The sequence below is a fragment of the Melitaea cinxia genome, chromosome 9 (assembly GCF_905220565.1).
Source record: "Melitaea cinxia chromosome 9, ilMelCinx1.1, whole genome shotgun sequence".
Classification (NCBI taxonomy): domain Eukaryota; kingdom Metazoa; phylum Arthropoda; class Insecta; order Lepidoptera; family Nymphalidae; genus Melitaea; species Melitaea cinxia.
Window position 1 is genome coordinate 17,876,730 of NC_059402.1, and position 26,471 is coordinate 17,903,200.

A 26,471-nucleotide genomic window follows, 5' to 3' on the forward strand; every position below is an offset into this window, starting at 1 on the left:
TAGACGACAGATAGACGTACCAGCCATCCTTATAGGTTTCACTTTCCAAATAACTAAATGCTTGTAACTTTTTGTAGTCAAAATCAAAATCATAAACAGCTTTATTCAAATAGGCTCCAAGAGCACTTTCGAATTGTCATTTTACAAATTAAAACTTAAACTAACTAAAATAAAAAAACTAAAAATGAATTATTATTTTTATAAAGGTAAAGCTATCATATACCAGTACCACATACCAGTAGTGTCCAGATTTACTGATAAAGGCACACTATCGTTTTATTATAGCTGTCCAAATAAAGTCCAAATACATTCCAATTCGGATGCTGGCTAAAATAAAAAACTAGTCGTTTGCATAATATTCGTCTGTTCGATCAGTTCGCTTTCGGACGTTGAATATATTTCCATTACACGGACACAATACCCCGCGACACATGCAGCTCGGCGGCGCCGCGCGGCAGTCCGCGCCGCCCGCCGGTCCGCGCCGCCCGCCCTGCAGACGCGCGGAGATATGCTACAGATAGCGCGGAGCTCGGGATAACTTTACGAACTTGTGTCGCTACGTCGCACTCGTCGCTTTTAACTCTATTGTTTAACACTACAGTGTAACTTCGGTGCTCACCTTTTACAGCTAATACTCGACCAATCCGAACAACTAAAATATAAGTTTAAACAATGTGCTTCTAATATCTACGTGCATGTAGTATAAATTATAAAACTAAGTGCAATGATTAATTACAACGGCAGCTTAAACAAAAAATCTGTTTTCGTGCTTGTGCGTGAGGATTGTAAAGTAAAAAATGTTAGCAATATAAAACTTAAAAACCGTATGATGACAAGTGAATGAGGATGGAACTTCTGGAACTCCGTGGTACATAGAAGGTGATGCGGTGAAGATGGCATCTGAGGCCGCCGTCGCCCTGCTGTTGTTGGCCGCTCTCACACTCACGAGTGCTGACCGCCACATCAACACGACCTTTGGTATGACAAACGTTTCTTACGTCAAGGACACTGAAAAATACTACACACTCGATAAGTACCGTCGCTACAAACGTGAGTCGCACTCGCTGATAGGACCATTCGATATATCGAAACTATTTAGGAAAAACAGTCATCTCAAGCGAGAAGAAGCGCATCCTCGCGCTTCGTCCTCCCCGTTCAGAGATACGCTTACAGTTCATGAAAAAGCGATTGCATTGACTGCTCCGAGAGACATTACAGACGAGCCACCTGGTACATTCCTTACTACTACTGGAAGGGCGATAACTGCAAACGTCTCCAGTGCCGTAACTACTGCTCGATATGAATTCAATGTCACTAACAGCGTTAACCGTGTAATATCAACAAATAGTAATTCTATAAAAAATATAACTAGAAGTGGAAAGCCGATAGAAACAACTGGTAGAAAAAATAGACCAAAATCAAGAAACAAAATATCGAGGAAGTCTAAGAGTGTTTCGAACAATAAAATGCAAGCAAGCAACGTGACAGAAGACTTGCGTGTCGTTAACAAGAAGAAAGCAGAGAACGAGAGCATCTGGCCGGTGAAGCACGCCGCCGTCCTCGAGGGAGACATCATACTCGGCGGCCTGATGATGGTACGTGTCAACAAGATTTATTTACTTACCAGCTGTGCTCGCGACTTCGTTCGCGTGGATTTTAAAAAAGAAGTTGTTGTTCAGTTGGCACTTGGCTTGTTTGGCACAGTTACTCCTTACTACATCAGTTATCTGCCAGTAAAAGTCCCGTCAAAATCAGTCTAGCCGTTTTAGAGATTAGTCGGAACAAGCAGACCGACGGAAAGAAAATAAAAAAAAATGTAATTTTGGTATACGTACCGTGTATACATCGATATGCATTTAGTAAAAAGCGGTTAGTTTACAAACAGACACTCCGATTTTGTTGATTTATATAGATTTAAACTTTATTAAACAACGCAAAATACGTTTCGCTAAGGCAGACTTAAAGCCATACAGCCTTATCTACCAGTCAACCTTACGACGTACAATTAACATATAATAACAGTTAATTGCTAAAGGAACAAACCCCAGGAATCATATCAAAATCCGTTAGCTATCAAATGCCATCTACCATAAATATCATTGTCTACTTCTTTAGTTCTCCAACTGTTATTATTTTGATAAGAAAACAGTTAACAGATAGATAATTCTAGTCTGATCATAGGTTACAGAGGTCAAAGCGTATAATAAAGAGTCTGACAAACTTGAAAAAAAGTTGTAGATTGTAGGTAGAAGGTGGGTCATGTTTGTCCGTCTTTTAAAGGAATTGGAATTATTTCGCTTCAGCCTGTAATGTCCCACTACTGGGCATAGGCCTCTTTCCCCATGTAGGAGAAGGATCAGAGCTTAATCCACCACGCTGCTCCAATGCGGGTTGGGGGATATATTCCCTACTATGAGTATCGATCGCTATCAGGTGTACATGATAACAACCGGGACCGACGGCTTAACGTGCTCTCCGAGGCACGGTGGGGAGACTCACAAGGACTGCACCAGACCACCGCAAACACCTGTATGGCTAATACAAATGTTTGTCATGTGCGGGGATCGAGCCCGCAACCGCCAGCACAACAGGTACTATCCATGGCTGTAACCGTTGCGCCAACGCGCCAAATTGGTATTCTTTGATGATAGTGAATATTTGTTCAAAATCTTTTTTAAATTAAAAATTATATGTTTAATTTCCTGAAAAGCCCAACAAAATTATTGTCACCAACGAATGAAACAAAAACACAGCAGAACATTTTAATATACTGAAATAATTGAAGAGAGAGAAATGTATTCTAAGCAGGCTTATAGAAGCTTAACTAAATCTTCAAAACAAGACTCATTCTAATTAATTATAATAATTGTGTTTGCTCGCTAACGAAAAAAAAACCGACTTCAATTACATCGACAAGTAATACAACGTAGATCGACGAAAACTTAGTCAAGCAACTACGCGTTATCAAAGATTACTCAAAAAGTAGTTATCAGATCTCGATAAAATTTATATGTGACCACATGATAAACATCAGCTTTCGATTAAATTAAAAATTATCAAAATCGGTACACCCAGTAAAAAGTTATTACGGATTTTCAAGAGTTTCCCTCGATTTCTCTGGGATCCCATCATCAGATCCTGGTTTCCTTATCACGGTACCAAACTAGGGATATCCCCTTTCCAACAAAAAAAGAATTATCAAAATCGGTACATCCAGTAGAAAGTTATGCGGTATAATACAACGTAGGTCGACGAAAAAAGCGTCAAGTAAAAACGCATTATTAGATATAACTCGAAAATTAGTTGTTAGATCTCAAATAAATTTAAATGGGACCAATTAGCACACACCACCTTTCGATTAAAACAAAATTTGTCGAAATCGGTCTACCCGGTCAAAAGTTCTGATGTAACATACATAAAAAAAAAAAATACAGTCGAATTGAGAACCTCCTCCTTTTTTGGAAGTCGGTTAAAAAGCGGAAGCTGGTTAAAACCTCTGCCAACAAGCTAATACACCCGTAAGACATTCAGTGTATTACTTTATGTTTGAGCAACTTGTGTTACGCTTTGCCGCGTATGTAATGTTTAATTTTATGTTAATATTACTTTGATCAAAGGGCTGTTACTGTTAATTTATATCATCAGCAGAAGAAGGTCATATGTTTAAAGTTAGTTACAAACGTTTTGCTAATTCTGTTTCATTACTTAGAGGTTAAATTTGAAAAATACCTTCAATATCAAAATAAAAAATAACTTCATTCAAATAGCTTTCAAAAGCACCGTCGAATCGTCGTATTACAATTTAAATTTTTTTAATTCGGAATTTAGATTCTGCAGAAAGGAATCAGTAAAAATTTCCGCAGTTATTCTTTTAATATATAAACAGTGTTTTAGTACAAATTTAGTAATATCTTGAATGATATACAGCAACACAAAGTCATCTTCTTCATCAACGATGCAGTCCTGCACCGAATACGCTTTATCTTTTAACTTATTTTTAATAAAAACTTTAAATTTTATGTTGAGGCATTACAAAATTCTTTGTGTGATTTTATTATACATGCGAATACTATAACCAAGACGTTTACTTTGCGCAGGCGGAAACTTGGAGTTACAATTTAGCTATTCCTTCTTCAAAAGCCTATTAATTTTTCTCTAAATGAAACCTAAATTACCAACAGTATCTATACGTGAAGCAAAAACTTTGTACCCTTTTTTACGAAACTTGCGCGAACGGAGGAGTGTGAAATTTCGCACACTTATAGTTTATATAGAGAAGGAGTGCAGAATGTTAATATTTTTTTAAAAATTAACATTTCACAACAAAAAAAAAACATTTCACAACTACCATACTATTTGACACACACGCATATTACACTCTTTTATGACAAAGACTGTAGTTTAATGAAAATTTTTAGAAAAGGTTCTTTATTTTCATTATTTTTTGGTTTTCATTAATTTAAAATTATGATTATGGTCGAATTTTGACCTCTGGGCGACCACTAGTTTTTTTTTATCTACGTTACTTTTAAGAATTAGAGCTTACATATGTAATGACAAACATAACCAGTCTGTTTTTTGTTTCTTTTTAACGATTTAAAGGTTAAATTTCCAAAAACGCTAGAATACGTTTTTTGTAAATCTTGTCGTTGTTTTTGTTCATAAAAACATGTCACGGTAATAAAATTTTATAAATAAAAACTCTTACATTAGCATTTATTTAATCTTTCACCCTCTTTGGAGAGGATATGTCTTTTAAATGATATGGTTATAGAGATGATACATCAGTCAGTTCGTAGATCAGAATATATTTTTATAAGAAAACATGTTTGTTTATCGTAATAGATTGGTATAAATAAATAATTATAGATCTTCAGAAGGCTAACCTTCTTGGAAATCAATATTTCGAAGTAGCAATACAGTTCAAAGTCCGTGTCAACCTAATTTGTTCAAAACATTTTCTTAAGTAGTATAATATTATTTCGTCAATTGGGTTTCATTCTTCTTTTATCTTAGGCTTTTTTTATTCATACAAAAATAAAGATATTTAAAAGAATTTATCAAAGCTACAAAAGAAATCAAATTAAATTAAAATTTATCAGTTGGGTTAATTTTGTTCGAGTAGGCCTTAAAATACTCTTGTATAGTAATTATAAAATGATATACAGGAATAAGGCCTTGAAATAAACTTCACAGCATTATCTGGGCTCCTTGAGAGTGCAAAATGTTTACAATGAAAGTGATGCGCTGAAGCGTAATTAAAATCAATCTTGTACAATAAAAAAAAAACTTCTAATACTAGCATTATTTGTGCATCAAAAGTTTCTGAATAAGACGAAGCCATCCTCGCACCATTATATCTTTTGGAATTTTTCGCTTTAAATCATTTTGAAGTTTCTTCTCAATTGAGCTGGGAAACAAACAATGCACATGATCGAAAGTGTTACGGCACTAAAGAATTTAGCCACCCCCTCTCTTCCCGTGGGCGTCGTAAGAGGCGACTAAGGGATAACAAGGTTCCACAACCATCTTGGAACTTAAGAAGCCGACTGATGGCGGGATAACCATCCAACTGCTGGCTTTGAAATACACAGGCCGAAGACGGGCAGCAGCGTCTTCGGTGCGACAAAGCCAGTACTGCGGTCACCAACCCGCCTGCTCAGCGTGGTGACTATGGGCAAAACACATGAGTTCACGTTATTTTTGGCGTAAACTTGTGGAGGCCTATGTCCAGCAGTGGACTGTATAGGCTGTAATGATGATCGAAAGTGATTGATTAAATGAACTGAGCTACCGGTCATAATTTGGCGCATAACGAGTTGACATGGCAATGAGTGGTGCATATAAAAAGTTCAAAGACCCGATGATTTTTGTCCCGAGATGCGGAACACCAATTTTAAGTTGGAATCGTCGCGCGGTATGGCCTAATTAATTGGGCGAGGACTTGAAAAAATTGTTAAAAGTTGCTGTTCAAGTTGAGGAAGAAAATTACTTACAAATTTGACAATTCCAAACTTTATAGAACAGTTATTCATGTTGTGGTACCAACATTATGTTACTGTTCGATGCTTTCTTAAGTCTTTTGCTCAAAATTTAACTGTACCGAGTCTAATTCTGTACACAAAAGAAATTTAGAAAGTAATCATTTCAGAACACTATAATATAACTGATACTGAAGTTAAAAAAGGTAATCTGTATTAATTTGTTCGGTCTGTGTCTTGATCGCGCACCACGAGGATGATTTGAGTCAACTCTCCAAGCTAAGGCAAGGCACTAGATACTTGTTATCCTTAAATTCAGATCGGTGTCTCAAAAAGATTAAGAAATTCAAAATACGTGCTATGTTGCAATTTATTAACTCATAATTCAATTTTGCCCCTTTTTCCGAAAACGGTTTTTCAAAGATTACAGAAGTCATTACACGCCTTCGTATTAAACCCAAATAGCTTGAAGCCTGAAATGAACTTAAACTTTGAGCGTACGGATCAGCAATCAAAGGAATGGCAGCGATAGAACAAATTGATACGCTGTATTTTATACAGAATATTGTAATACATGGTTTTTTAGTCGTTAATTTCAGTGATTTATGATTGATCGAGAAATTACAGTTTCTTAGTAATGCATCAACAACTTTTCTTCGTCAAGGAATGAAAAAATTACACGAAAACAATCGACAACAACCGAGACCAGTATAGATTGGCGGTATCCTTCCCAAAGTTGTTCGATTTGTGTCTACCTTGGCCACACGATTCAACTAGGCTGAAACAACTTCGAGAAGGAAGCTAATAGGAGGATTCAGCTGGTCTGGGTGGGGTTTGGCAGGCTTCGTCAAGTCTTCACTTCGAAGATCCCGCAATGCTTGAAGACAAAAGTCTTCGAGCAATGCACCCTACCTGTGCTAACATACGGAGCCCAGACTTGGACACTGAAGAAGGGACCAGCCCCAAGTTTAAAGTCGCTCAACGTGCAATGGAACGGGCTATGCTTGGGGTTTCTCTCGAACTCGTCTTCAGGGGTCCAGGCCAGTCTCTCTGTGGGTAGTGCGACCTTGTTTGCTCCTTCTCAATTTAACTGGTGGAACCCGCTTCTGGGAAGCCAATCAACCGTTTCGCAGTCACACAAATTCCACGTGAGCGTTGTGGCCACTGTATCTGGATTCTCCAAATGTCGATGGAAATCCGTGGAGTTATAGCCTTGATTAACTGTTTTCTTAAATGATTTTTTCTAAGAAATACTTATTTATTTTTTCTCGAAGGACCAAAAGAACTATATGGTACAGTCTATGGTTGAGTGAGATGATATGACATGTGAGGGAAGGTTATGAGGGAAATCAAATCCAATGAAAGCCGATCTAACTCTAAGTTTATTAAGATTATTTTGAGTATATATAGGTAGAAGTACAGACGTCAGTCGTAGCAAACAAATAACAATTTCATTAGAAATCTGCATCAGTCAAATAACAATTTTGTAATAAATAAGCTAAATTAAGGAGGTTATTAGTTTGCAAGACAATCATATTGCTCAATGTGCGTTAACCCGTACAGTTTGGTTTAGAAATGAGACTATCCGCGAGAGAATGAAAGTAACCGACATAGCTCACAGAATTAGCAAGTTGAAGTGGTAGTGGGCTGGTCACCTATGTCTCAGGACCGATGGCCGTTGGAGCAGACGTGTCGTATTGTGGAGACTGCTTCTTAGCAAACGTAGTGTGGGACGTCCTCCAGCTCGCTAGATCGACGATCTAAAACATATTATTAGTTTCGCTTTTAAAAACATGTTCTGTTAAATAATATCATAAAATTAGGTGTCATAGACGTAATAAGAAAAGCTAAGGGAAATAATATCATTGCTTTTCCTTTAGTTCCATATTTAACTTGGCGATTAAAAAGACAAAAGAGAAAAATCAATAACTTGAATCGAGGACTTAATTATGAAGAGAAGGAAGCTTAGCTTTATTCATTTATGTACACGCTTATAAAATGTAATATCGCTATAGCATTATACATCACATTTTTTATTTGTCAAAATTAAACTTAACATAAATTATAAATAATGTCTAGACTCGGGTATTTTTTAAATACTTAATACTGAATTAATGCACAAACAAAAAAACCAACTTCAATATCATAGACCATATGCCATTTCTACAAAAAGTCCATATCGACAACAGCATTTCAATTTACGATCAGTAGTTATGTATTATTGACTATTACCTGAAGAGCTGATAGCATGGATTACAATAACTCTATAATTTGCTATAAAAATAATATTACCCATAAAAAAATTCCAATAACTCCATATTAGAAAATGCCGCCTGCTGGAGTACCGCTTGAATTAGACAATTCGACGAGCGTTGAAGAACGGTTTTAAAGTCGCATCGTAAATGCTCATCAAACCTAATTATCGTTTCAGTTGAAATCGAATCGCAGTATAAACACGAGAAGGAATAACAAAATTGTAACTCCATGTTTCTGAGTGCTCAAAGAAAACCTGATTCGTGGTTTTGGTATTCGCATGTATAATAAAATCTCATCATGTATAATAAATTTAAAGTTTTAGTCGCAATTCACTGCTGGACATAGGCCTCCACAAGATCGCGCCAAAAATGGCGTGAACTCATGTATGTTGCCCATAGTCCCCACGCTGGGTACGCGGGTTGGTGACCGCAGGGCTGGCTTTGTCGCACCAAAGACGTTGCTGCCCGTCTTCGACCTGTGTATTTCAAGGCCAGCAGTTGGATGGTAATCACGCCATCGGTCGGCTTTTGAAATTCCAAGGTTGTAGTGGAACTGTGTTATCCCTTAGTCGCCCACGAGAGCCAAGGGAAGAGAGGGAGTGACTATATTTCTTTACTACCGTAACTACACAGCTGGATATAGGTATTATTAATTTTGTACTAAAACTTGTATACTTTGTAAACTTTGTATGGAGTACTGCAGTCACTTATGGGATGGCTCTGCCAAGTACCAGCTTGCTGCTTTGGAGTCTGTGGATCGACGCGCCAGAAGACTCATCGGTGACGAACCACTGGTTAACTCTAGACTAAAAAGTCTTGAACATCGGCGCAAGGTTGCCTGTCTGTCTGTATTTTACAGAATATATTTCGGAGAGTGTGCCCAAGAGCTGCACAATTTGGTTCCACCATCACCATTCTACCACCGAACCGCTAGGCATCGCTTGAGTGTGCACCGCTACGTGGTTGAAATCCCACGATCTCGCACTAAGCGTTTTGCTTCCTCTTTCTTAATACGCACCGCAAAAATCTGGAATGCCCTTCCGGCTTCCGTTTTTTCCAAATAATTACAACTTGGGTATTTTCAAATCAAGAGTGAATAGGCATCTTCTAGGCAAGCGCGCACTATCTTAGGCTGCATCTTCACTTACCATCAGGTGAGATCGCGGTCAAGCGCTAGTCTATATATTAAAAAAAAAAAACACAGTTTATATATTATTTTCAAAAGAATAACTGCGGAGTTTCTTGCCGATTCTTCTCTGCAGAATCTACATTGCGAATCGGTGGTAGCTTCACTTTTACAAAAATAATAATTTATTTAAATTTCTAATTTGAATAATAATAAGTCGAAAGTGCTTTTGAAACATATTTGAATAAAAGTGTTTTTGATTTTGATTTAGTATTATTTTATATTTACAATTCACAACTTAAGAACTAAATATTTACAGATAGTTTTGGTATAAATCATGTCTGCGTGGAATTGTGCTAAGAATTCTGGCAGCATTTTCTCGTTGAATCGCTATGCCGATTCTCTGGGCGAAAAATGCACCAGCCCTCTTGTCACCAGTGGAGGCAATAATTTAGATTGTGGTTGGTGCACAGGCTAATATTGGCTCAGAAATTTCTCCTAAACATTATATGACTTGAAATGAAAATCATTCAGTAAAGGTTACGGTTTAATTTATTTCGGGGTAAGCCATTTACTGGGAGTGCGGCGGCAAACAAATGGCCAAAAATTATATCAATTACATTGTAATTGTAACCGATAAATACTACAATGATTGCAATTCTACTAGAAATAATCCTGTGCCAGGCGAAGTAAGCCCTGAGTACCTTGCTGTGACAGATCTTACTCCGAGATTTATAAACGCGTATTTACTCGACCAATTTTTTTGTCTACCTACGTTGTATTACTTGTCGATGTAATTGAGCAAACACAATTATCATTCTCTTCAAACAATAGTAAATTGACTTGTACTAAAATATACATATGCAACTTTGATAGCACGATTTAACGCACACCCAACGTCATCTAAAGAAATATTATAATTAATATTATTAAGTAATTGAACTTCTAGTAAAAAGTTAGGGAGTTGACACACATAAAAAATATGCTGTCGAATTGTGTACCTCCTCTTTGTAAGTTAGATAGAACAGCTTTTTCCCTATAAAGATGTTGAGTTACATAAAGTTTTCTCTCATCAAACACACGTATCCTACCAAGTAGAGCAATGAAAATGCAAAGTACACGCAGGTGCACGGCCGGGCGAGCGGCAACAGCGGCGCGGGCGCGGCGCGCTGCGGGCCGCTCATGGCGCAGGGCGGCGTGCAGGCGCTGGAGGCCATGCTGTTCGCGCTGGACGCGGCGCAGCGTGACAAACTTGCGCCGCCCGGGGTACGCCTCGGCGCGCTCGTGCTCGACGACTGCGACAGCGACACGCGCGGCCTCGAGATGGCGCTCGACTTCATTAAGGGTGAGGCTGAACCGCATCGGGTCTGTACACCCAGGTGTGGACAGGTCAAAAACGAGGGATGCATCATTGGTTGTCAAATACAATAACAAAACTTTATGCGGTATGTTTCCGAGGCATACAAATTTTATATATGAACAAATTATATAAATCTTATAAATAAATAATTGCGTTAGCGCGACGATCTATCAAAAAATTTTAAAACTAAAAATTGGTTTGAGTTTGAATTTGTACCAATCCGTCCTCGCTTCTAGTAGGAGATCCTAACTAGATACGACCTTCGTCCATCTATTTGATAAATAAAAATTCTTTTACGCTTTGTGTATTAAAGAATAAATTGTGACATGTTTGGCTGAAAGTTTCTGACCGGGCTGTAGCGTATTCACATTCAAAGCAAATTTTTGGTAGACACCCCTGTATCCTCGTTCTTAGGAACGGAACAGCACTGCTATACAGGTTTAATGTCACCAAGCTTTGATTGTGTGCGTGTGGTTTTAAGTAATAAGTTCTAATGGAGACAAAAGTACCTCTCTATATCTGTTTCATGTGCTAAATAATTGCTCTTTCGACATAAATAAAAAAAAATTGACTATAATTATATATATCAACACACTCGCACACACACACAAACATACACATAACTCACATACATACATGCACATACAAATACATGTCAGCATCCTTAGTTGAAATCATACAGCCGTATTACACAGTGAGTAGCTTTATTTTATATTTTTTCTTGATTTTGGTTATTTTTTATTATTTCAGTCTTAACCTATCTAATATTAAAAATTACTTATATGATCTTTTATAGAATATAGTGTAACTTTATAACCTATAATGAAACTTTGAATTCTGAACAACTCGAGGCAAACTGATGAAAAGTAAAAAATGTGGAATTCTTTGGAGGAAAATAGCTTTACCTTAATACATATAGCTCAGCTGGCTAGGAGAAGTACAGATCATACTTAGAAATTACTTTCGAACTACACCTATAAACTAATTGTTCCTTTTTTGTTACTGGGAGTTTTTAGGGTAGATATAAATAAATTCTTGTAGCAAAAATAGGTACTTATCAAATTGTGACGGTACCGTAACATAATTTGTTTAAAATATTAATTTTTATTTCATTGTAATAGGTTAAGTTGGAAATATGCTTTGTGAACATTATTGTTATTAAATAAATATTATTAATTAAATAAATAAACAAACAAATAATTCACAGGATCGATCAGCAACATTGATGATGAGGAATACGCATGCAACGCGACAGCTGTGCGAAAAGTAATTTCGGGAGTTGTAGGCGCTGCTTCTTCTGTCACTTCTGTACAAGTTGCCAACCTCCTGCGTTTGTTTAAAATTCCTCAGGTAACTCTTGTAACTTGTTCTTAATACTTATTTTAATTTCAAATGTTACTGTTAACACACAGCTACTGCTTCAGGTATCTTTCTTCTCGACGTCTCCGGAGCTTTCGAACAAGGCTCGGTTCGAATACTTCACTCGAACAATACCTTCCGATCTCCATCAAGTACGAGCCATGGTTGAAATTGTTAAGAAATTCGGCTGGCGTTATGTTTCCATCATTTACGAGGAATCCAACTATGGTATAAAGGTACATGCAACTATAGCTAATAAACATTGTTCACAAATAGTTTTATTATAAGTATATAAATTTCTTTTCATTGTAGGCTTTTGAAGAATTGGAAACTCTTCTCCTACGCGACGATATCTGTATAGCGGTCAAAGAACGGCTCACGAAAGACTCTGGTGCAGCGGACGAACTAGCATACGATGCTATCGTGGAACGCTTACTGTCACGATCGCGAGCCCGAGGTAGATTATACTCCAATAATTTATTTGCACTTAAACAAAAAGAAACGAAAAAAGACGAAAAATAGTCAAGTAACTACGCGTTAGCAAAGACTACTAGATAAGACTACATGATAAATATCAGCTTTCGATTAAATTAAAAATTATCAAAATCGGTACACCCAGTAAAAAGTTACGCGGATTTTCGAGAGTTTCCCTCAATTTCTTTGGGATCCCATCATCAGATCCTGATTTCCTTATCATGGTACCAAACTAGGGATATCCCCTTTCCAACAAAAAAAAAGAATTATCAAAATCGGTACATTTAGTAGAAAGTTATGCGGTATGATACAACGTAGGTCGACGAAAAAAGCGTCAAGTAAAAACGCATTATTAGATATAACTCGAAAAGTACTTGTTAGATCTCAAATAAATTTAAATGGGACCAAATGACACACACCACCTATCGATTAAAAAATGTTTGTCGAAATCGGTTCACCCACTCAAAAGTTCTGAAGTCACATACATAAAAAAAACAATCGAATTGAGAACCTCCTCCTTTTTTGGGAGTCTTAATAAGAGATGGTTATTTATTGTAATCATGGTAAGTTTCTTAAAGTGAGATTTGTGGGCCGGCAGGTGTGATCGTGTTCGGGTCTGACCAGGAGGTGGCGGGGGTGATGGCAGCAGTGCACCGGAAAGGCGCAGCGCGTGTATTCAGCTGGGTGGGGTCGGATGGATGGAGCGCGCGCGCGCTGGTAGCCGATGGTAACGAGCCCGTAGTCGAGGGCACCATCAGCATTCAGCCTCAGGCCAACCCTGTGCGCGGCTTCCGAGACTACTTCTTCACGCTCACACCAGAGAACAACCTTAGGAACCCCTGGTTTGTCGGTAATCTTCATGACCACTAGCGATTAACACGTTTACTTTAACGTTCCAACTATCCTGACAAAAAAAACCCTTATGACAAAAACTATGTCTTGCGCACAGAGTTCTGGGAGGAACAGTTTCGTTGTCGCTACCCGGGCAGCCCACGCACGCGTCACAACGTCGACTACTCGCCGTGCACCGGGCGGGAGCGATTGTCTGCAGAAAATACCGAGTTTGAAGCGCAGCTCCAGTTTGTTGCTGACGCTGTTTGGGCGTTTGTTTACGCTATCAGGTCGGATATTGCTTTCCAAAGAACATTTTATTTACTTAGTAAATATTTAATGGACTATAAATGGAGTTTTATATCACCACAGGGACATGCATCGGGATCTGTGCGGCGAAAAGCCTGGTTTGTGCGAGGCGATGAGACCGGTGAGCGGCCCGACGCTATTGCGGTATCTACGACAAGTGCGCTTCACAGGTCTCTTTTAAATGTTTATTACAAAGTTTATCACTTACCTATGATACATTTTTCAATTTATATATTTGGAAAGTTTCACTAAATATACGATACAAAAACTACTCAAAAAGATGAAGGCTGTATTTAGTAATCCTAGCGTGCACGCTACTCAGGTCTCAGTGGCGATGAGTTTCACTTCGACGCGTTCGGCGACGGGCCGGCGCGCTACAACATCCTGCACTTCAAACAAGTGACGCGCGGAGTGTACCGCTGGCTGCGCGTCGGGCGCTACCTCGATGGCGTGCTGCACCTAGATATGGACGGTCCGCAATCATTCCACTTATATTACTTCATATACCACTTTAGGTATTTTTTTATACAGCTAGTATTTTTTATACGGCAAACAAGCGTAGATACGGCTCACCTGATGGTAAGCGGTTACCGTAACCATAGTCCATAGACTGTAGCAAAACCATGAGCATTGCAATTCCATCGCCGACTGCAGGATATATCCCGCAGTTCTCTATCTCAACCATAGATCAAGTAAAACAAGGTAGATAATGCGCGGCCTTTGTTGTTAGTGAAGCCACAAAACTCGGCTCCTTCAAGTAAACACGCGCGCTCACGCACACATATGCATCAAACTACGCTCATTTTCGTTAGTATCTCACGGGGCCTCGTACAGTAACTTTGCTTTCAAAATGCCGTTCTTATGTAATTAAATGGTGCAAAAACAATACCAAAGTGAATAAAAAGTCTGAAGAAATATCGTTTCACACGTAAGTACATACAAAACTTTATATTTCTTGTTATTCCAAAATAATATTGAGGTTATTCGGAACTTATAATTTCGATGTCCCGAAATGACGTACCGAGGGAGTGTTACCAGTAATTTTTATTTCCATTAGCCCAAAATGCGGGTAAGTAAATTGTAGGCAATCATAGAAAAATAATTAAGTAGAAAGTGGACAACATTATTGTTTTTTTTTTTTTTTATCGTGTGATTTTTATGTTTTTCCTAAATTGAAGTTAAGTTAAATATGAATTTTTAACTCGTTTGTTTCTGTTTAAATTTGTAAATTAACTACTCATATTTTGCTACTAAATATCATGGTTTTAGGTTTCCAACGAATATTTTAATAGAAGATGAATGGGTAGTTGCTTTACGACTGAGCCGAAATGAACTACAACGACAGCCATCCTCATCTAGTTTGTTTGTTCAAACCATTTTGATAAAGCTGACATGTACGGTACAAAACGTGGACTTCGCAGAGTACTATCAAGTACATACTGCTACTTACTACTACTTATTTTATTGTTATATTTTTTGTTCTAGGACCTACCGGATGAGTCTAAATCAGTCGTTAACCAAGATTCAATCTTTGATACACCTAGAAAACATAAACTAAGAGAAAGTTTAAAAAACAGGAACTTAATTTAAAAAAAAATGTAAAAATAAAATCAATTTATTACAGCAAAGAGTTAGACGTCTACGAAAGCAGGAACTTGCCCCTCAGAGAAATCATCAATTACTTAAAAACGCAAGTTTTCGTTGACACAGATTTATATAATTAAATAAATCAAAACACGGCTACAATAGACTTATGTAACAATTTGAATCGAAAAAAGGAGTAAATATATTTAAAACTATAAACAGGTTTTTATTTTCACATACCCATTTTACCTATATTAAATTAATTGTTTAATAAAAATTTTAGAGACTTTTTTTAAAAAGTGTCAACACTTCACTCACTCACACATCTTTAAAAAAGTGGCTTCAGTTTTCTGTTCTAGGTGCGTTATCTATTTTTTATTTTAACCGACTTCCAAAAAAGGAGGAGGTTCTCAATTCGACTGTATTTTTTTTTTTTTTTTTTTTATGTATGTTACATCAGAACTTTTGACCGGGAAGACCGATTTCGACAAATTTTGTTTTAATCGAAAGGTAGCGTGTGCCAATTGGTCCCATTTAAATTTATTTGAGATCTAACAACTACTTTTCGAGTTATATCTAATAATGCGTTTTTACTTGACGCTTTTTTCGTCGACCTACGTTGTATAATACCGCATAACTTTTTACTGGATATACCGATTTTGATAATTTTTTTTTGTTGGAAAGAGGATATTCTTAGTTTGGTACCATGATAAGGAAACCAGGATCTGATGATGGGATCCCAGAGAAATCGAGGGAAACTCTCGAAAATTCGCAAAAACTTTTTACTGGATATACCGATTTTGATAATTTTTGATTTAATCGAAAGCTGATGTTTATCATGTGGTCACATATAAATATTATCGAGATCTAATAACTACTTTTTGAGTTATCTTTGATAACGCGTAGTTACTTGACTATTTTTTCGTCGATCTACGTTGTATTACTCGTCGATGTAATTGAAGTCGGTTTTTTTTTTCGTTTGCGAGCAAACACAATTATTTACTTTATCTATGATCTCAACAGAAACTGATCACTGCAACCTCGGTCGTTTATGAAAATAAAACTTTTCCCCAACAGCGATACAGTTCAAATGGGAAGAGCCGCACCACCCCGAGTCGGTGTGCAGCGCCGAGTGCGAGTTGGGTCAGGCCAAGCAGTACGTCGAGGGCGAGAGCTGCTGCTGGCACTGCTTCAACTGCACGCAGTACGAGGTGTTTTTAAATAAAATAACATCTATTATTACATTATACGCGATTCATATAATTGTTCATAAAACTGTGACGCTGTTCAGATACGCTCTCCGACGTCGGAGACGGCGTGCGTGGAGTGCGCGCGCGGCACGCTGCCGGACTCCAAGCGCCTGCAGTGCGCGCCCGTCCCGGAGCTCTACCTGCACCCGACCACGCCGGCGGCGATCGGCGCCATGGCGTTTTCCTCCCTAGGGATCCTGCTCACTATGTAAGTATAAACTAAATTTAGATGAGAACATAATAATGAAATTTTACCAGGTCGATAAACTGAGACGATGACTTATCAAAACGAGACATTAATTTTAACTTTATTATTAAATTTTTAAAAGTACTTTAGGCTAGGTAAGTAGTTAAGACGACTCGTCATTAGAACGACCGCTCGAGTGAGATTGAACACCTATAGTGCGAGTGTCCGCAGGCTGGTGGGCGGCGTGTGGCTGGCGCGGCGCGGCACGCCGGTGGTGCGCGCCAGCGGCCGCGAGCTGTCCTTCGTGCTGCTCGCCGGCATCCTCATGTGCTACCTCGTCACCTTCGCGCTCGTCCTGCGCCCCACCGACTTCCTCTGCTCGCTGCAGCGGTTCGTTCGCACTGGAGACCTACACCTGCAGACTAGGCTCTAATCATTACATCATCATTACAGCCTATACAGTCCACTGCTGAACATAGGCCTCCACAAGTTTACGCCAAAAATAACGTGAACTCATGTGTTTTGCCCATAGTCGCCACGCTGGGCAGGCGGGTTGGTGACCGCAGTACTGGCTTTGTCGCACCAAAGACGCTGCTGCCCGTCTTCGGCCTGTGTATTTCAAAGCCAGCAGTTGGATGGTTATCCCGCCATCGGTCGGCTTCTTAAGTTCCAAGGTAGTTGTGGAACCTTGTTATCCCTTAGTCGCCTCTTACGACACCCACGGGAAGAGAGGGGGTGGCTAAATTCTTTAGTGCCGTAGCCACACAGCACAGGCTCTAATGTCAATTAATAATGATGCACTATACGTTTCATCGTGACTTACTATCGAAAAACTATAATCTATGGAGGATCTTCGACCGAGTCAGTGGAACTTTCCTCGCCACTACGCAATTACAGTCGACAAATAAAATGAATATATTTCTTTATCTTTCTTTCATTCAAATACATATTTAAATTAATACTGAACGAATACCTTTCAGGTTTGGAACCGGGTTTTGTTTTACTGTCATTTACGCGGCTCTCTTGACGAAAACGAACAGGATAGCGCGCATATTCGACGCCAGCAAGCACTCCGCTCGCCGTCCTTCGCTGATATCTCCCAAGTCGCAACTACTCATTTGTTCCGTCTTAGTGTCAATACAGGTGATTATTTACACAAATGCTAAACTTTCTCATTCGATCAAATCCCTTGTATTACGAACTGTAGAAATAATTCTTCACACACAAACACGTGCTCCAGATAGTGATCGTGGTAGTGTGGCAGCTGGCGTCGCCCGCGCGCGCCATCCACCACTACCCGACGCGCGAGGACAACATGCTGGTGTGCGACTCCTACGTGGACGCGTCCTACACCATCGCCTTCTTCTACCCCGTCGTGCTCATCGTCGTGTGCACCGTGTACGCCGTGCTCACCAGGAAGATCCCTGAGGCTTTCAATGAGAGCAAGCACATAGGTACTAACGATGATAAGGACTCAGCCTGTACATCCCGCTGATGGGCATAGGCATCTTTTTCCAAAAAAATTATGCTGTTCCACTGCGGGTTGTCGGATATATTCGCTACTATGAGTAATTATCGCTATCAGGTGTTTATGATAATAACCGCGACCGACAGCTTAACGTGCTCTCCGAGGCACGGTGGGGAGACGCACAAGGACAGACATCCAAACCGGAAACAAATATCTAAGAATTAGAATTAAGAATTATTCATAAGAGTGGATATACGCTTCACACTCAACGGATCCCCCAGTAGGATTTTCTCTTGTGTTGGGGGTCCGGAAACACACACAATACACAAAAACAACGCCCAGACCACGACTAACATCTATATGGTCGATACAAATGTCTGTCGTGAGCGGGAATCGAACACGCGACCGCCAGCGCAAGAGCCAGTGCTCTCACCGCTGCGCTAACGCGTCATCGATATTTTTCCGAATACAAGTATTCATCCCGAGCAGGAATCGAACCTACAAACGGTTAGTATTAGAACGGCTATTTTATTACGCAACCTTTCGATTTTTTTTTTGTCTGTATTGTTTGTACTTCGTGCCAAATAAAATATTCTCTTGGTATTTAATACTAACTACACTAATGCATTCCTCAGGCTTCACGATGTACACCACGTGCGTCATATGGCTCGCGTTCGTGCCTCTATATTTCGGCACGGCCAGCCACGTTCCACTGCGAGTCACCAGTATGGCAGTAACGATATCTTTGAGTGCTAGTGTCACTCTGGCCTGTTTATTTGCTCCTAAGGTACATTTAAATCGTTGACAGAAGTCAGAATAAATTATAACATCACTAAATTATTTTTGCGCCTCCTGATACAAGTGATACAAATAAAAACAAGGTTTCAAACCTTTTTTGTGCGTTAACTAACGCACCACGGCGGCCAGTTTTAACAATCTATCTATCTCTGGTTTTGCCCACTAGCGATACCCGAGTAGAAATTTTTTCGTCTACCTTAGAAGGACCGGACCAGGCATGCCTGGTCAGGACTAGATAAGGCATGTAACGCAGATGATTGGTCTGGACCTGATCAGGATGAGATGAGATTTCCTGATCGGGTCCAGATTAGGAAATCTCATCTCATCCTAATCAGCCGGTTCGGTCCGGTCCTTTTAAAAAACACGAAAAATTTGAAAAAAATGTTTAACAAAAAAAAAGTGAATTGATATTATAAATATGCTACTTAACATAATTATTATGATATTTATTTCTGTTTATTTTTTCCAATGTATTATTTATTTATGTTTTACTTAAAATATTAATTATTTTTATCTTATTAATTAGGATCAAGTAGGATCTTTACTTTTAATTTCTATGTGAAATAATTTTAATTATACTTGCTTCATGATATTAATATAATGATGTGTACCCCTTAATGGGATACATATTAGATTGTAATAGTGAATCATATATAATGTTTTATATGTGTTCTGTGGATGTACCTATAAAATAAAATAAAATAAATAAATAGATAAATAAATAATTAGGTAGTGAAATTTAAGTAAATAATAGAAATAGATAAATTATAAATAGATAAATATATATGAAAAATAATTGTATTTGCTCGAAAACGAAAAAAAACCGACTTTAATTACATCGACAAGTAATACAACGTGGATCGACGAAAAAATAGTCAAGCAACTACGCGTTATCAAAGATGACTCAAAAAGTAATTATCACATCTCAATAAAATTTATATGTGACCACATGATAAATATCAGCTTTCGATTAAATTAAAAGTTATCAAAATCGGTACACCCAGTAAAAAGTTATTGCGGATTTTCAAGATTTTCCCTCGATTTCTCTAGGATCCCATGATCAGATCCTGGTTTCCTTATCATGCCACCAAACTAGGATATCCCCTTTCCAACAAAAAAAGAATTATCAAAATCGGTATATTCAGTAGAAAGTTATGCGGTATAATACAACGTAGGTCGACGAAAAAAGCGTCAAGTAAAAACGCATTATTAGATATAACTCGAAAAGTAGTTGTTAGATCTCAAATAAATTTAAATGGAACCAATTGACACACACCACCTTTCGATTAAAACAAAATTTGTCGAAATCGGTCTACCCGGTCAAAAGTTCTGATGTAACATACATTAAAAAAAATACAGTTGAATTGAGAACCTCCTCCTTTTTTGGAAGTCGGTTAAAAAGAGAAAATCCCTTACTAACAGTAACATGGGTTAAGTGTACATTGTAAGTAGAACATAAGTGTACCTATATGGTAACTAGGAAATAAGTGTACATATATGGTAACTATGAATTATGTGTACATATATGATAACTAGCGACCCGCCCCGGCTTCGCACGGGTGCAATGCTGATACTAAATATACTACTGAATGTCTTTATTTATAGTGTAAAGCTAGCTCATGACATGGTTACAGGTTGTTACAGAATGCGTTGAAGAAATAAAGGTTCACTGCTCGTTCCCCGTAGGTGATAGCGTGATAATATGTAGCCTATATGTTGACCCGACTTCTTAATAATGTTCGTGCCAAATTTGAAGTAAATCCATGCAGTACTTTTTGAGTTTAACCCCGACATACATACAGACAAACAGACAGAAATTCTAAAAACTATATTTTTGCCTTCGATATCGATTGTAGATCACACCCCAAATATTGTTTAAAAAAAATATTCAATGTGCAGTTTTGACTTTCCTATCATTTTATTATATCTATAGATTATATGTATAGATAAGTTATTTCCATCTTAGAATAGATAAATAAAATAAACAAACAAGAGTACCTCAAAATCAATGTTGTTGGTTTGTATTATACGCCAAGGCTGTCGTAAATAATCTTTCTACTGACGATGATCTTTTTTCTGATGCTAGACCAAATTGATACCATTAATCTTGATCATAGGAAAGATCAATATAAAATAAACAATCAAGAGCTAATTAAATATATATTTACAGTAGAGATTTGATCAACCAGACAATAAAAATGTCATCTTTGGGCATTCTGATAATATAATGTATGAGAAAAAGTAGTTTTTTTTTAAATATAATAGCGTAATAAATTATGTTATGTAAACATTAAAAACAAAAATAATAATAATAAAGTAAACTTACTAAAGTATAAAATTTATATAAAAAAATTTAAGCGATGAGAAACCTAATTACTTTAATTACTGAAATGCTGCTACAAATATGTATCTACTAACTGTGCCCGCGGCTTCGCCCGCGTTGAAATTAGTGTGTCACAAAGTTTTCCCGGCAAACTTCCAGTGAAACTCTCATTAAAATTGGCTTAGCCGTTCTGTAAACCTTTCTCTTGCCAATGGTTGAGCTATCTCTCCAATGGTAAAACCGCATGAAAGTATGTTCAGTAGATTTCGAGCGAATCGATCACATACACTTTTGGGGACTTTGTTTTAAAATACACTAACTGTTGCCCGCGACTACGTCCGCGTGGTTTTTTTTTTTTTTTTTTATGTCACTTGGTCGGCAAACAAGCGTACGGCTCACCTGATGGTAAGCGATTACCGTAGCTTATAGACACCTGCAACACCAGAAGCATCGCAAGCGCGTTGCCGACCCAATCCCCAATCCCCCAGGAGCTCTGGACACCTTACTCACCAACAGGAACACAATACTGCTTGAAAACAGTATTATTTTGCTGTGATCTTCTGTAAGGTCGAGGTACTACCCCAGTCGGGCTGCTCCATATTTTGAGCAGGAAATTCCTGCTGTGCCCTACCTCAGTTAGTTTATGAAGATATGCATTACTATTAAGATGTTTAAGACAAATTATTTTTTATTTTAGTCACTTGAAACGCTTATCAAACTGAGTAATTTTTTAAAAGGCACAATTTAGTATAATTTAATAGTTATTTTTATAAAACCTCTCTATACACCACATTTTTAGTTTTATTTTCAGGCTGTATATGTTTCCCTAATTAAACCCCATTAACAGTGAAATATCGTAAAATTTGTTCTTAGCGGACGTCTGCTAACTATAATCTACCTCCCTGCCAAATTTTATCTTTGTCTAACCTGGATGGATAGACCATCCAGTGGTTTTTGAGTCCTCGTGATGAGTGAGTTAGTGATCTTTCTTTTTTATATACAGATTACGATGCATTATTTGGACACCTCCTCACCATCTATAGAGCATACATTTGAAATTTCAAGTCTCTTACTTCAAAAACATAGGACTTTCATACAAACTTCCAACCCCCGTTTTACCCCCTTAGGGGTCGAGTTTCGTAAAATCCGTTCTTAACGGATGTTTACGTCCTATAAAGAGTCTACCTGCCAAATTTCAAGTTCGTAGATGTTATAGTTTCAGAGATTTCGTGATGAGTGAGTAAACCTACCATCCTCCGTTTTAACCCCAAAAAAGACTTGATGTCTAAAGATACATTATTTGGACACCTTTTCATCATCTATAGAGCATACATTTTAAATTTCAAGTCTCTTACTTCAAAAACATAGGACTTTCATACAAACTTGCAACCCCCGTTTTACCCCTTTAGGGGTCGAATTTCATAAAATTCGTTCTTAGCGGATGTCTACGTCTTATAAGGAGCCTACCTGCCAAATTTCAAGTTTGTAGTTGTTATAGTTTCGGAGATTTCGTGATGAGTGAGTGACCTTTCGCTTTTATATATATTATTATAGATTATAGACTAGCAAATAAGTGTAAATATAGACATAGATAAGAAAAATAATAATGTTCAGAAATTAGAAAGGAATTATATGTATACTTCTTGTAAAAAAAAGGAAAAAAAACCGTCAGCGTCGGACCACATCCTAGTTTTACTAGGCAGTCACAGGACTGTCGATTTGTAGTAACAAAGAAAAATCGCCTGTGGTATTATTATAATGCATGCATGATTAACAAAAGGCACGGGCATTTTGAGACCGTGGATCAAAATTTTTAAATAAAAAGAAATAATAAAAAAAAACTATTATTTAACTACTTCCTACTACTTACGACTGCTCCACTGTGTAGAGATGGACTCCCTGCTAGACTGTCCTGATAACTGTATATATACTAAGTGCGCTTAAAAACATTAATAGCGCGATTCAGGCTCAGTTCGCGTAATTTCTTTCAGGCTATCCTGATCTGGACCGGACCAGGTCCTGATCCAGTATGCCTTACTACACTTGATTATACTTTACATCAGGCTATCCTGATCTGGACCGGACCGGGTCCTGATCCAGTATGCCTTACCATACTTGATTATATTTTACATCAGGCTATCCTGATCTGGACCGGACCGGGTCCTGATCCAGTATTCCTTACCATACTTGATTATGTTCTACATCAGGCTATCCTTATTTGGACCAGACCTGGTCCTGATAGAGCTTGCCGGATCTAGCATGCCTCATTCTACCCTGATCCGGTCCAAATACATAATCTGGTTGAGCCTCACCTTTTTTCTAGTCGGGTAGATCTTTGACACAATATGTATGTAGCTAACGTCAAAATTCTCTCTCTAGTAAGCAAATTCAGAGAGAGATATAAAATATTGAAACTGGCCGCTGCGTGCTACGGTTAATGGAAGTATATTTTTTTTAGAGAAAAACATTTTCTTTAAATATAAATTTAAATTTATAAGTAATTTACGAAAAAAAAACTTTGATTTGGACTGTTTTCACGAATTAAGTGTTGTTGCTATCACTCGCCTATCCTAAATTAAAAATAGCTTTATTTTCATATAGGCTTCGAACGCAAACACGACGCATTTGGTTGTTTTGGCGTTCAAAACCAAGTTGTTTGTTTTTCAAGTCACTTCACACCTATATCATTCGGATAGGCGCACTACAGCAGGCACCGTCTTCCAGATGTACATAATCCTCATCCGGCCGGAGCGCAACGTGCGCGGCCAGCTGCTGGCGGCGCGCTGGCGCGGCGGCACCGCGCCGGGCGCCGTGTGCGCCGCGCTGGTGGGCGCCGCGCCGCTGCCGCGCGCCGCCGCCACGCCCTCCACCGACCTGTCCACGCTCGACGTCACCGGTACCGCGCTGATCTGCGTTTCATACCACTAGGCACCGCGTACGGCTCACTAATGGTAGGCGATTACCGTAGACGCTCCCCACACCAGGAGCGTCGCAGGCTGACGTCGCCCCCCACAGGAGCTCTGGTCACCTTACTCACCGCAGGAACACGACACTGCTATAACGTACTTTTCAATAAAACTCGTTAACAATTGCGTTTGTTTTAAACGAAAAAAAAGGAATGTGAAAACGTAATTCTGTCTCTTTCTATCTTAATTAACTTATATCTCCCTCTCAACTTCCGTTCGCCTCGGCCCATCACACTTCTCGTCACGCATTGACCAGCCTACTCTCCCCAAGTCATGCGTGCGTAAAAAAATTTTACTTCAAAAATCGACTTCAATTAGCATCGACAACTATATTACAATGCGTATTATTAGATATACCTCAATAATTACTCAACAGATCTCGCTCATATACAAATAAGAGTACGCGACAAGCACCTGTTTTGAAATGAATCAAGAGTTGTCAGTATCGGTACGCTCAGTTAAAAGCTATGAAATAAGAAACATAAAACAATACAATAAGAAAAACAGCGTTCGTGGAGCGTAAAGTGTTGCTATTTCTTACCTAACTCCTCCTATTTATTTTACGTGCACAAATTCCGTTCAGTTCCGTTCCATTCAGTTCCGAGTTGTATCGGTTAAAATAACAAAGCCATTTTTTGTTGTCAGAGCGCTCGACGTCTACAGACAGACAAGTACAAACCGAGGATTTGTGTCCGACCCCGAATACAGAAGTTGTTGAACGTAACGGACTTTGCTTAGACCCAAAGAAGCTGGCGGAGCTGGGTGGAGGTCTGCCATCTTTTGAGGAAACCAACGGGACCGCCCTACGGCGGCGCGCCGCGGCAGAGCCCGCCGTGCGGGTGGCCGTGGCGGTGGTGGGCGCGCGGCCGGCTTTATAGCGGGCCGCGCGCCGTCCCGTACTTGTGTGAGGCGGGAGAACTAGGGGGATTCCAGGCCCCCTGTGTGACGAAACTCTTACGAACACTGGTTCGTAAGAGAAGGACCCTCTCGAACATGATATCATGTTTTAAAAGCTATAGATCAACTAATGTGATATTACTGTAAGTTATTGTTAGTTGTTTCCAAAAAAATAAATATTTTTAATTCATTGTGTTTCTTTTATTTAAAATTGGCTGACCCGAAAGACATGTAGGTACCTATCTTGTGAGCTATTAAAGTCGAAATAATTGTTTGTTTTCTGTAATATTCAAGGTTTCACCAAAAACGAAATAATATATTCATTAGGTACAAAGGGCGGCCTTATCGCTAAAAAGAGATCTCTTCCAGGCAACCTTAGGGCAAAGGAAATGGTCTAGTGTCAGCATAGGTGTACAAATTACAACAAATTTATAATAAATTTTCAAATAATTAAACATATACATACATGCATACATCCATATAAATACATATATACATCATAATTATAAATTACTTGTTTAGTGTTGAGTTTTGAAGAAAAAGCTTCCAAACAGTCTTTTTAAAAGTTGCAGGTGTTGGTACACGTCTGATATTTAAGGGCGAGGCATTAGCAGAGCTAGCAGTTCGAAATATTTCAGTGATAATAATTCAATTCAATTTATAAAAGTACGCAATTTTTATCAATGTTTCTTTATGACGTTATCACGTAAAGCTATCGCCCGTAAGCCGACTTCACAGACAACCATTTTTTTTAGAAAACTTCACAGATTATAATAACATCAATATCATCATTCCGTCAAACTGACTACCTACTGACAATTGAGACGAGAGAGCTCTCACAGATCTCAGTGCATAGAAGATCCGCATCAATAAGGACGCGGATTACAAAAACTGTCAGTATATAAGTTGATAGATGTACTATCACTACATAGTATAAAACAAAGTCGCTTTCTCTGTCCCTGCATATGTATGTACGCTTAAATCTTTAAAACTACGCAACAGATTTTGATGCGGTTCTTTTTAATAGATAGATTGATTCAAGAGGAAGGTTTATATGTATAATAACATCCATTAAATAGTGGAGAAATACTGTTATTTTTGAGTTTTCTAATGTTATGTCGTAAATAATTATTATTTTTTCGTTTAAATTGCAAACGCAGGCTGAACCCTACGAGATTTATCAAAATAATGTACTAAGTATTGTACACATTGAAAAGGTCTACAGAAAACTCCGCGATGGTATATACCTATCTCTTATGGATATCCCACAATAACATTTTTTTGTTATTTACTTTTTACGACA

General features: G+C 38.3%; 1 protein-coding gene across 1 annotated transcript; it reads left to right on the forward strand.

Moving 5' to 3' along the window:
• Nucleotides 1-431: 431 nt before the first annotated feature.
• On the forward strand, nucleotides 432-25,149 carry LOC123656212 (metabotropic glutamate receptor 2-like). Its single transcript, XM_045591916.1, has 18 exons — nucleotides 432-498; nucleotides 838-1,595; nucleotides 10,488-10,707; nucleotides 11,930-12,072; nucleotides 12,147-12,317; nucleotides 12,394-12,538; nucleotides 13,154-13,405; nucleotides 13,505-13,676; nucleotides 13,759-13,865; nucleotides 14,018-14,167; nucleotides 16,357-16,490; nucleotides 16,571-16,737; nucleotides 16,948-17,106; nucleotides 17,697-17,859; nucleotides 17,957-18,170; nucleotides 18,820-18,971; nucleotides 24,030-24,201; nucleotides 24,917-25,149. The coding sequence occupies exons 1-18, from the start codon at nucleotides 432-434 to the stop codon at nucleotides 25,147-25,149; spliced, it is 3,579 nt and encodes a 1,192-aa protein (XP_045447872.1).
• Nucleotides 25,150-26,471: the final 1,322 nt, after the last annotated feature.